This window comes from Chelonoidis abingdonii, chromosome 2 (assembly GCF_003597395.2).
Source record: "Chelonoidis abingdonii isolate Lonesome George chromosome 2, CheloAbing_2.0, whole genome shotgun sequence".
NCBI lineage: Eukaryota > Metazoa > Chordata > Testudines > Testudinidae > Chelonoidis > Chelonoidis abingdonii.
The window spans coordinates 109,111,781-109,124,955 of record NC_133770.1 but is presented as its reverse complement, the minus strand read 5'-3'; the positions used below and the strand labels follow the sequence as shown (position 1 = coordinate 109,124,955).

The 13,175-nt window shown below is 42.6% G+C and overlaps 1 protein-coding gene across 2 annotated transcripts in view; it reads right to left on the bottom strand.

Annotated features, from left to right (window-relative positions):
• VWC2 (von Willebrand factor C domain containing 2) overlaps positions 1–7,959 on the bottom strand; it is an 81,282-nt gene extending 73,323 nt beyond the window's left edge. For both annotated transcript variants that reach the window (XR_012655256.1, XM_032800297.2), the window contains exon 1: positions 7,179–7,959. Coding sequence is in view for 1 of the 2 variants with exons in the window: in XM_032800297.2 (XP_032656188.1) it covers positions 7,179–7,901 (723 nt within the window). In the remaining variant the exon portion in view is untranslated. The remainder of the gene's footprint in view (positions 1–7,178) is intronic.
• Between the last annotated feature and the right edge of the window lie 5,216 nt (positions 7,960–13,175).

Sequence of the window (13,175 nt, the reverse complement as noted above, 5' to 3'; positions counted from 1 at the left end):
TCCTTCTCTCCATGCCATTTAATTTCAGGTTCCAGTGAAACAGAAGCACCAACACACTGTCAGACAGGCTGTTCTCATCGGATCTCTGTCAAGATTCATAGCGGAATTGCCAGAAACCTTAAGGAAGTCTGTGCTCACCAAAGGATAACTCAGGCTTGCACGTTTGGGGTCATCTTTGATTCCTCCCTCAAATAAGTTCTCATTTGCTCCGCTAAAAATCCCCAAGAGCCAGACCTTCCACTCTACCTCAACTCTCATTTGTATCAGCATTCTTTTATCTGGACTACAGAGACATCCTTCTCCCTTGCTTCCCTACTTCTTATTCAACCTGTCATATCCAATGTTTTCTACCTGAATCCCTCCATATTTTCTGCTTCTCCCTCTCTCCTTCACTTTCAAATCTCTGTACATTGTTACATCAATGGCCTTGTCTCTTTCTATCCACCTATGTTCTATGCTCTGCCACCAATTTCTCCATTCACTAATCTCTTCCTCTCTTTTTGCTCATGTGTCAGACCGTCTTTTCATGCTATCCTCTCCACTCAGGCCAGCATCTCTCTCCACTTTGTCCTCCTCGCTTACATTTAATTTGGTTCAGTTAGACTTCCACAGCTAGCCATCCTCTCCTAGTGCTCTTCCCTATAAAATATACTATAGCTTAAAAAACCCTGTAGCCACAAAATGCACAACAAAGCCACACGATGCACATCTTTGTTATAAGCTCTTAGGGGCAAGGCCTCTGTCTTCAAATTGTTTATAAAGTGCCATGCACATTTATGGCACTATAGCTTGGGCCCTACCAAATTGACGGTCCATTTTGGTCAATTTCACTGTAATAGGATTTTTAAAACTGTAAATTTCATGATTTCAGCTATTTAATTCTAAACTTTCAGAGTGTTGTAATTATAGGGGTCCTGACCCAAAAAAAGGAGTGGGGGGGGAGAAGGGGGCAGGTCGCAAGGTTATCGTAGGGAGGGTTGTGGTACTGCTATCCTTATTTCTGTGCTGCTGCTGGCAGCGGTGCTGCCTTCAGAGCTGGGCAGCTGGAGAGCGGCAGCTGCTGCTGCTGGCTAGGAGCCCAGTTCTGAAGGCAGAGCCACTGCCAGCAGCAACACAGAAGTAAGGATGGCACGGTATCGTATTGCCACCTTTACTTCTGCACTGACACCTGCAGAGCTGGGCCCTCAGTCAGCAGTGGCCTCTCTTCGGTCGCCCAGCTCTGAAGGCAGCGCAGAACTAAGGGTGGCAATACCACAACCCCCCATAATATAACTTTGCAACCTTCCCCCCACCCACAACTCCCTTTTGGGTCAGGACCCCCCCAATTTGAGAAACACTAGTCTCCCTTGTGAAATCTGTATAGTATAGGGTAAAAGCACACAAAAGACCAGATTTCACAGGGGGTGATGCATTCTTCATGACTATGAATATGGTAGGGCCCCAGCTATAGCAGAAGAGGAAGAGGCTATTTCCAAACCAATTTATAGAATCAAGAGATTCAGTTATTTGACAAACTTTGGGTGAGCATCTGAAATTGTGGGTGCTTATCCAAGTGAAACCTGAATTCTGAATATTTTGAAGCTTACAGGTCACTACTGAGAAACCATTCTTCTGTAGTTCTCTCTCATTTTACATGCTAAGGTACAAAATATATGGTTTGCTTTTAAGATCTTAAACTTAACCAAGAAATCAAGTCTTCAGGTTAAATTCACCAAGAGCCTAAGTTCACAATGTTTGGGTACATTTAAATAAGTAGTGAATTTAGCCCTGTTCTCTCTGACAGCTTGACAAGATCAACAGCAAAAATGGATATTCCCTATTCAAGTATTCCATATACTATGGTGCAGCCAGCTTTTATATCACATTTTATATCCTTGTATCTGATGCGATGAAGCAGCAATCAAGACTGAAAAAAATATTTTAGGAAGAACATTTATTCAGCCTTATAAAATTAAAACATCTTTTAATTTAGCAGCTTATTTACTGGAATTTCAACTTTGACAGAACCATTTGCCTTCTACAAAGCACAGACTGCACAGAACATGAAGCCATTTAACAAAATATTAACGGCACTGTGGAAAGAGACAATTCTGATTTAAAGTCTGAACACATGTAAATGTTCATAAAGATTCATTTCCCTCAAATATAATGTGGTTTTGAAAACCATACCTTTCATAAACTGAACACTATGATAAACAGAGGTCCAAGTAGCAGGTCATGAACACTTTTTTGCATGTAATATAAAGCAGGTTATTGCAAGAAATATTTACAATGATCCTTTAATAAGCACTGTCATCCCTCAGACATTGTTTTGTTGTTTTTTTCCCCTTGGATGAGACGTATATTCTTCCCCGGATACACCACCACATATATTTCCTACATCTACAATGTGATCTATGGTACCTATTTCACTGCAACTTGATAATTAGAAGCACCTTGCACTTTGGTGATCAGGAAGAGATTCAATACAGAAATTCTCATTTCAGTTACACCAACCGTAAATCTGGAGGAAATCCACTGACCTCTGTGTAGTATCTCCACACTTAAACGGTGTAACCAGGATAAGAATCTGATGCTAAGGCATCCTGTTTTCCCAGCCACAACAGTTTCCTCACTTTGGACTTCATTGTGCAAACATTCATGTTGGAGAGCACTTGCAGAGTCTGTTGTGGTCTGTGGGATACAAGCTCTCCAATATGAATAAGAGAGTTGTACAATGTAGTCCTTTAAAAACACAGTAAAATGAGCACATAAGTATTTCTTTCTACTCTGTTTTGTAATATTTTCAAGAGTATGAGCAAGTACATTTTCAGTAGAAGTGAAGCAGAATAGTTGTTAAAGCAGCATTAGCCCTGTCCCTTATAGAAATGCCCAAGGAGCCCTTATTTGCATATCTTTGGACCAAATGTTGCTGCTGAGTTTTTCAATATAGGCAAGATGTGGTTAAAACTATAGAAAAATCAATGCCTGAAAAAGGCCAAAAAAGTAATATTAATAAGGATCAATGTATAAGAGATAGTCTAGCAAGGAAATGTCTTGGAATGACACCATGTAATTAGCAGGGAATCATAAGTCAGAACTGGAGGAGGCCCATTTGTGCCTCTTCTTTTTTCCTCTCCCCTCTAATGGATGAACTCTTACTTCAGCATAGGTTCTAATGGCTGATGCGATGGGGCTGCCACCAGGTCCTTTGGGACACTATTCCACAATCCAACAGATCATGCAGTTAGTGGTAAAGCAATATCAGAGTTAAGAATGAAGAATACTACATAAGTGCTAAGTATTAACTGTATCACAACAGCAGATCTTCCCATGCTAACATAGAAGAACCAATAAGAAGCAGATAAATTTGACCTAATTTGCCAGGCAGCCATAAAACCTACAGGAAACTGCAAGAAATTGCCTTCTTGAGGGTTTAAAGGATGATTATGAACAAGTGTATAAATGTTTTTCTGTGGAGCTACAGATGTAGTAGAAAAGTTTGCATACATAAGTATGCAAACAAGTGGATCGGTTAAGAGTTCCTCAACAGAAGAGCAAGAAAAATTCTAGTATAATACAGGCAGCAAGCCAGATCCTTAGCTCTTTAATGTCATAGCTCAGTTGAAGTCAGTGAAGCTATGCCAATTAACACAAGTTGAGGATCTGGCCCAGCATGCATACCAAAGTACTTTGGTTTAGGCAATTTTTTTCTGGACTTTGGAAAAAACCCACCTGCTTACAGAAAGTGGAAGTTCTCTATTTGTACTTTAACCAAGACAGGGATTAAACAACTCTTAAAGAAAAAAAAAAATCCAGAAGTCTATATTTCATTCCTTGCATCTCTGAAAACTCCACGTAAAATAAATAAATAAAATCCATAAAACTATATCCATTTACTCTTGAGTTGGTATTTCTAGTAACATTTTCATTCCAGTTACATTCCCCAAGAGATCATGAACACGGTTAGGCTGACAAGTATTAATATATCAGCCTTCTTTATATTTCTCTGTGCCTTCAAAGCACCACAAATGCTTTGAAATCCATTTGGATTTGTTGCCTTCAAGAATTTCAACTGAGTTGTTCATAAATTAAGTTCTTTGACAGGATAGAAGTTGTGATAAACAAAGCAAAATCTGTAAGAGCAAAGTATCCAATTTGCCTCTAAGTAACAAAGTCCAGTAATGATCACAGGAATGCTTCTTTAAAATTTGAATACAAATAATAAAAGAGATTCCAATATGATTCTATCTTCATTGCGGAATTCCACTTTAATCATAGTTGGGAGACTATGTTTTTTTGTAAGGTACTTTTGCTCCCAATCCCATTACAAGTTCTCTATAAGCTGAAACACTTGCCATACTGCAGCATGGCCCGCACAAAAAGCTATACTGCACATGGTTGATGAAGACATCTTTCTTAGGCTTCCGAGTTTTGAGGTTTTGTTTTTTTCAGTTTTGGTTTGCAATAAAATTTATTTTCCTTCCTAACACTTGTATAAAACAGATACTACCACACACACACAAATACAAGCAAAGTCTGTATGCAGAGATTGATGTATTTCCCTCCACTCCTAGGTTCACAGGAGCAGATTTTACCACTGCTTGGAGAGAGGGTTTTTTGTTTTGGTTTGGTTTTTTTGTTTTTTAAATAAAAAGTTATGTCAAAAACTCCATTTACAGGTGAGTCATCTTACGCTGGGGTTATGTTCCACTGTCTGCGCGTAAAGCAAAAATCGCGTATAGTCAAAATTACATTGAGTGTAATGGCGGGTGGAACAGTACTAGGTACAGTAATAGGTACAGTATTAAAATTATTTTTCTTTTTTTTGTTCTTGTTTTTGCTGACCGCACAAAGCTGAATTTGTGCATGTTAAATGCACGTAAGATGAGATTCGCTTGTATATACAATATATACATGCACACACACGTTTGTGTATGCATACACGTGAATCTGGAACACATAATTCATGTAATCATTTAAGGAGTCAATGTTTCTCTTCATCAGAATATGTGACTTATTCCCATTAATGGAACATATGCATACAGAGAGGATAGACTTACCTGTTTACAAATACTTCCCTGACCTAAATCAAATGGTAGAGAGTGCTATACTTAACATCCACAAGACAGATGTGACTACAATTATAAAAATGGATTCCAATACTAGGTGCAGTTATTTTCATCTGCAACTGTGCATGCATTTAGTGGTGATCTGACTGCACATGTAAGTTACTTCCTTTTAATCCTTAATTGATTACAATGGTATATGAAAATAACTGAGCCTACTGTTTTGCACCTACGATATTATAGGCTGAGTTGAGGCCCAGCTATGCCGTGCCAGTATGATAAAACATATAGGCTGCAATTAAAGTGCTGTATAGCTTTCGTGATCTTCCTTAGCCATCTTGAACACATGCATATCCTTACTCATCCTACTTATTACTTATCCTAACAGAGAGCACAAATAATTGAAAAATGGCACTGCATTATGGGAAGGTTTCATTAGAACTGCCAGAGTCAGAATGGGGTAAAACAAAGCTGAAAACATAGAAGAAATATAGTTCTGAAAAAGATCTATGGGCACTGCCCAGTATTACACTTCCAAAGCTATCAGGCATGATTGCTGTGCGAGAGCAGTAAGCCCATGGGTTTTATTCTTCCACCACATGCTGAACTTAATGAAGTAACTTAACTGCATTTCAAGGCTACTCTACAGTCAGTAAGGCAAGATTCTTACATTAAATGAAGACATAGATGGGGTTGGAAAGCTGTGGATGAAAAACACATTAAAATGCTAACACTAAGCTGCTGAGACCTGGAGACAACATAAGCAGGGAAGCACAATATTTTGACTTTGCTTCTGAATGTACTGTGCTGAAACAGTAAGAATTTCAGAACCTGGCCATAAAAGGGCACACCAGCCATCCACATTTTAAATAAAAAGTGAAGAAATAAAAGGAATAAATTGCTGTGCCAAGACTCAAGACCTTGGGGAGGGACGAGAGGAGATGAACCTACTGTTTGCTGGGATATGCCTTGAAAGATGCTAATGTTCTGAGCATAGCCACCTAGAGATGGCAGAGAGAAAGTGCTGTGTTCAGAGAATAAATCAGAATCATTCTATATTTTTTTCCATCTTCTAAAAAGGCCAGAGAAAGGCATTTAAAAGAAAAATAAGTTCCTAAGATAACACAAATACCACAGATGACACCAAAGAAGAGATGAGCAGTGTATTTATAACCTTCATAAAAATTAATTTTCTCTCTCAAATATATATGAGACAGGCATGAACTGCAAAATTTTGGGAGTTAGAAATCCAGCCCAGAAGTTCAGGAGCATTCAGATCCGGGTTTTGGTTCAGGCCCACATCTAGCAGATGCACACTCCCAAATCTGCATGCACAACAGTACCTGTTTACAGAACTCAGCTATAATGAAGATCTATTTATAAGGGGGGGGGGGGAGGGAGAGAGTGTAACTGTACGATCAGGCCTTAAGTCCAACACTGTTTCAATACACAAGATGAATTTGCAATGATAATAAACCTCCACCATTGTTAAGGTTTCTGTCTGTTTGTTTTAAATACAAGAAAGCTTCACTATAAAAGTACTTCACTAGACAGAAAAAATGACTGTACTTAAATATTGCCATAATCAGATTGCCATAATCTGAACCATACTCTGATTAATACACCAAGGTCCATAATCATACCCACAGAAAATTATGTAACTGTGACATCCCAGTTTGAACAGGCAAAAAAAGAGATGAATTAAAGGATGCATTACTGTCACTAACTGGCTATTAACAATGGAAATCAGCCCCAAACGGCAAATAGGTTTCACAAAGGATAAGTTTTATGGTTAAAATTGTAAAATAAGTGAACAGTAAATGTAATGCTGAAAATGCAACAGAAACTCTCAGGACACATACATATTAATACTGAATGGCTGCACTGTGATTTTTTTATACTATAAATATGAAAGGAATTAATAAAGGTCAGCTCCCTCATTTTTAAAAAGTTATAGTTTCACTGAATTGGAAAGGTCGTGTTTAAACGAAAAATTACACACTGCTGCAGGTGCAGTATCAACAAGAAATAAAAACCCTCTCTAAGAAACCATTTCAAGAACATAAGATCACAGACCAACCCTCACAATTAATTATTATTATTATTTTTATTTTTAAATAAAGCCCTTACCATGAATTCTTCTAGTGTCTGGTAGGTCTTTCCTCTGAACTCACAGTAGTTCTTCCTCTCTTTGCACTGTGGGCAGCACTGACTGGTGTCTACATGAATACATCGTGGATGAAGTCTTGGGCACTCAGGTTGAATGCACAGAGGTCCCTCATCAGTGCAAAGACAGGGGCAAGCAGAGGGACCTGGAGTAAACTTCTCCCCGATCGCATAAACAAAGCCACTCTCATCCACACAGCCTTTCCCACGGTAATCTGGATAGGCATACTCCTCCGGAGGCTCAGGAGTAGTACTAGCAACAACTTCTGGGAAGGATGATTCTTCAGCCACCTGAGGTTCCTCTGGAACACCATCCCTTTGCTCCTGTGCTTGAATGCTCGCAGATTTACTGCTTGCTCCTTGACTATTCCAAATTTGTTTTTGCCTAGTCCAAGATTCTTTGTTTGAATAATTTCTGTTTCCTTTATTCTTCCAATCTCTGGTGCCCTCTTCCCGCCCATTCCTTCCAATTTCATTTATTTTCCCTGGGCCTGTCTGACTCTGACTGTCCGGCCTGGTTGATGTATGATCCTTCTTTTCCTGGCTTGTTTTTATCTCCTGTTTGTCTGGAGCCTTGGCCAGTTTTTGCACAGGTATGGTGGAGCTACAGAGAGCAACCATGAGACAGCAGGTTACAAGAAGAGAACTAGAGAGAGCGCCAATTGCCATTGCAGTAGAGCTGGGCATCACCTATGGCATCCCAGAGGGACAAGAGATGCTGCATTCACATCAGAGGGAATCACTATGTAAATCCAGTCCTTAGGAAGAGAACAATTAGAAATACTTCAGCTCATATGTTTTTCACTTGGCATCTGTACTAACGCCACATCTCAAACATGCAACTTTGTTTGATAATTTATACAAAAGACAAACAAAGTTCTTGTGCTGCATCCCTCCTTCCCACGCTTTGCCTGTATGTTGTTTTATAGATTGCAAGTTCTTTGGGACAGGGACCTGTATTTTTACATTTCTAAAAATGCTGTACAAACTTGGTGAGGTATAATTAATAAGAGCTGGCATAAATCAGTTAAAAAAAAAAAAAAAAGACTGCTGTAAAGTGAATGTATCTAGAATCAAATGAAGTTTCTTCAATCACAGCAGACTCCAGAACATCAACCATTCACTTCCATTTCCTGACTAATGATGATTTTCATTAGTCTTTTATTCAATCTGATAAGTTGTTTTAAAATAACTGCTAGTGAGCATGATTTAAAAAAAAAAAAAAAAAAAAGTATAAGCAAGTTATTAAAGCCAGCAGAGCCAAACAGATCTCTTTGAAATTTCCTGCAGTATGCATATGCTGCCTGTTTCTTCCTCTGATTTACAATAGCAAAGCAAAATAGTTTATTTAAACCTAATGTTTAGCAGAGTTTAACAGAAGTCCTCCCAACATAACTACCCCAGCTATTGATTAAAAATATCATATATTAAAATTGTATGTGATGGACAAAAAATGTGAGACACTGGGTAAACACAAATAGCCTTTACAATTGTATTCCAACTTTCCGTATAAAATTAATATTTGAACTACCTTTGCACAAAGTCCTTTGAAGAAAAAAAAAATCACCACCACTACATTTCCAGAATATGCATAGCCCTAGAATAAATGCACCTCTCTGCCTATCTCACATGCAGTTCTGGCGAAGAAAAAGACCAGCGCAGGCATATCATACACTGCACTTTGCTGTCTGCTTTCTATACAGTTTCTCATTGACCAGAAAGATTGAAAAATAAAAAGAACTGATCCCCCACCACACACACACCCTGATTTCTGGGGGTTCCTGTTGCTATTGTGGAAGGCAAGATAATGTCTAAATCAGGGAATAGCAGAAAGCCACCTGTGTCTGGAAAACTGAGAAGAGATGGAGCAGGGGATAAACAATTGAAAGACAACTGTTCTGCATTCCCCGTCCCGTCCTAGGGGGCTGCTGAAACTTTCCCATGGAAGGCAGACAGTGGGGGCTAACGAGCATCAGACTCTCCCAGCACAACCTACCTTTGCTAAGCCCCTCTCCAGCCCCGGGAGCAGCAGCCACCTCTCTGCCTCGGTGGCTGGGATTTCAGAGCCAGCCCTCCCCTTCTCCGCCCGGCACTGCACTCCTCCAGCCGCCCCGCTCTCCCGTCCCAAGCAGCCCTCCCTCGGCGTCCCAACTTTCCCCGGCTGGGGCGAGCCGGCGAGAGTTCAGGCTCGGAAGGTCGGGGAAAGGCGTGCGAGGGCGGCGCCCCTTTACCTACATGCACGCGAGCATGAGCCCCGCAGACCGCGGCTTCAGCCCAGCAGCCGGCTCCTGGCGAGGAGCAGCCGCGGCTCCAACTTGACTCCCATCCCCTGGCCACGCGGGGTGCGTGCGGGGGCGGGGGAAATCAGCTTCTGCTGCTCCCTCCTCCTCCAGGGACAAGCACCGCAGCCACCAGCTGCACCTGCACCTGCACGGTCCTTCTGGGCTGCCCCGGCCCGCCCCTACGCCTCTCGCATCCTGGCTGGCAGCCGCCCCGAGCAGAGCCTTTCGCTGGACCCCGGGGCTCCCCCTAGCCCGTCTCCGCGAGGGGGTCTCCCGGCCGCTCGCCGAGGCTCTGCTGTGGCAGCAGTTTCTGGCTGGCTGCAAAGCCCGGGCGAGGGAGGTGAGCAACGGAACGCCGCCGGCAGAGCAGGAGTGGGAGCTCCGTGCGCAGCCCGCCCTCCGCTCTGCTGGGGCCGCAGCGGGCTCCACCCGCCCTGCTCACTCGCGCCTCTCCCTGCAGTCGGGTCCCGCCCACACACACGCGCCCGCCTCGGGTTTTACCTTCCCCCGCCCCTCAACCTACCGTTCTGTCCCGTTCGCCTCTTCCCTGGCGTTAACTCCGGCCATTAGGCGCGCTCCTGCTCCAGCTTGTCCCGTTCTCCTTTCCCACTCGCCTCGGGCCGCCTTGTCTTCGCCAGCCTAGGGCGGGAAAGCGAGGAACTCCACCGAGCTCAGGGGAGTCCGTGGAGCTTGTCTGCAGCTGAAAGTGAAGTGGGGCTGGTGGGGTGTGAACTTAAAGGGCAGTCGCTACTCCTGAATAACTCCAGCTATGGCCACTCTTACTCCTGCGTACTGTTAGGCCTCAGTAACTCCAGTTGGAAACAAGCCCTTACTCTGGTGTAAAACTGATGCAAATAAGATCAGAATCAGGGCTGCCCTCTCTCCTCTCCTTGCCAAGTTCGTTCTTTTCCTCCTTCACGTTCCCCTTATTTATATTTTCTTCCTTTTTACTTCACAGTGTTCTCTTTCCTCTTTTTTTAAATTGGTGTTTCACTCATTCTTCCTGCCCTTCACTCCTCTCTGATTTTTTCTTCTCTCTCACTTAGCTTTCTCTCCTCTCTCCCAGTTTTTCCTGCTGTCTTCTCTACCCTCTGCCCATTTTCTCCTTTTCATAATCCCCCTTAGGTGCTGGAACAATTTTTATAGCGGGGGATGCTGAAAGCCATTAAACAAAACTGTAAACCCTGTAAATTATGGAGACCACTTCAAACCAGGTGGTGCTACCCTACCTCTAGCATCCTTAGTTCCAGCACCGATGCAGTCCCCACTGAGACTCCTCGGGTCAGCTGAGGCGCCAAACAAAAATGACCTATTTCTGACACTTTTGCCATCTATTTGCCAGTTCAGAGTCTTTCACAGGTATTTTGATCTACATAAAGCAGGTTGAATTCTGTCAAAAGCAGATAGGAAACACGGTAGAGGTATTTCTGCACTAAAACCTGTGATGGTATAATGTCAGTTAGGGGTTGTGATTCTTTGACATTTTTGTAATGGCAGAAAGCCAGAGCACAGATGCAGTTATAGCAGTGCAAAAGAACTTTTGGGCTGGTATCCCTTATTTTGTTCAAGGAACGGCATAAACTGTACCAGCAAGAGAACTCTCCACTAGGGGGGGTTGATGGTATAGCTATAGTGGCAAACTCTCAGAAGAGTAGACAAGGACTATGACTTACCAATTCAACTTATTACTGGATGCACATTATAGTTCCTACCCATTTGTCTGTTTCTTAAACAATTGTTACTTAAATATTTTAAACATAGAAAATGAGCAGAGCAATGCATTAAAGAAATGAATGCAGAAACTGGTACAGCCAGAATGTTGTCACAGTAACTCAGACAAAGCAAAGGAGAGAAAGTAATCTCTAAGGCATTGTCTACACTACAGAATTTATCAACAAGAGGCAGCTTTTCTCAACAAAACAGTGATGGGGAACACACTACAATGCAACTTTTGGCAACAAAACTCTCCTGTTTTGGCAACAAAATAAAATCACCTTGATGAGCAACATACAGCTATTTATGGCAAAGATTTATTGACAAAGTGTCAGTGTAGATACTGTGCTTGGTTTTGTTGCCATAAATGGCCTCCAGGAGCTGTCCCACAATGCCCATCCTGACTGCCCTGGTTAGTAGTTCAAACTCCCCTGCAGCCAGGTGTAACACATGGCCAGACAGGGTTAAGCATAGGGTTGCAAACTTTCTAATTGCACAAAATCAAACTCCTCCTCGCTCTGTCCCACCCCTTCACTGAGGCCCTGCTCACTTCATCCCTCCCTCTCTCTGTCACTCGCTCTCCTCCACCCTCACTCACTCATTTTCACCAGGCTGGGGCAGGGAGTTGGGGTGTGGGAGGGAAGTCTCTGAAAGATAGTGAATCTTTATCTGTGTACTACAAATTGTGATAACAGCTGGTAATAAAACATGTACATGCAGTTTAATCATTTGCTTACTGAAAATCCTGATCAATAATCATCACACGTTAGGGAAACAAACAAAACTCAAATTAATGAAGATGGCAGATTGCTGTATAGAAACACACATTATTGGTTCTCATTCTTAAAATGTTGCCTCAAAGCCTCCCTAATTCAAATTGTCCCCTGTTGTACCCCTCTAATGGCCCTGGTATCCGGCTTTTCAAAATCAGCAGCCAGGCGATCTGCCTCAGCATTCCACCCTGGGCAAACTTTTCGCCCGTAGCCTCACAAACATTATGGAGTGTGCAGCAGGCAGCTAACCTGCCATAAAGGCACCTCCAGCATGCTTTTAATCTGCCAAATGCACATTCTGCAGTCATTCTGCACCTACTCAGCCTATCGCTGAAGTGCTCTTTGCCGATATCCAGGTTTCCTATGTAGGCTTCATGCGCTATGGGAGTAAGGGGTACGCTGGGTCTCCAGGGATCACTATGAGCATTTCAACATCCCCCACTGTAATCTTCTAGTCTGGAAAGAAAGTCCCTGCTTTCAGCTTTCTGTACAGGCCAGTGTTCCTGAAGATTTGTGCATCATGCACCTTCTCGGACCGCCCCGCGCTGATATCAGCGAAACACCCATGGTGATCCACAACTGCCTGCAATAGCATGGAGAAGTACCTCTTTCCATTGATACACTCTGTCGCAAGATGGTCCAGGGCCAAAACTGGAATATGCCATTAGGGAAGCCCATTTTTGCAAAGCCATCCACTACTTCATGCACATTGCTAAGAATCACGACCCTTGGGAGCAGGATGCAATTAATGGCCCTGCATACTTGCATTAAAGCTGCCCTGACAAGCTACTTCCGAACTCCAAACTGATTCGCAACTGACCAGCAGCAGTCTGGAGTCACCAGCTTCCACACAGCGATTGCCACAAGCTTCTCCAACTAGAGGGCTGTTCTCATTTTGGTGTCCTTGTGTCTCAGGGCTGGGGCGAGCACACAGTTCTAGGTATGTAGCTTTCCACATCCAGAAGTTCTATGGCCACTGCTCATCATCCTAGACCTGCATAACAATGCGATCAAACCACTCAGTGCTTGTTTTCTTAGCCCAAAAGCAACGGTCCACCACGTTCAACTGCTCCATGAATTAGAGTGACCAGATGTACTGATTTTATAGGGACAGTCCCAATTTTGGGGTCTTTTTCTTATATAGCTTCCTATTAGCCCCTACCGCCTGTCTCGATTTTTCACACTTGCTGTCT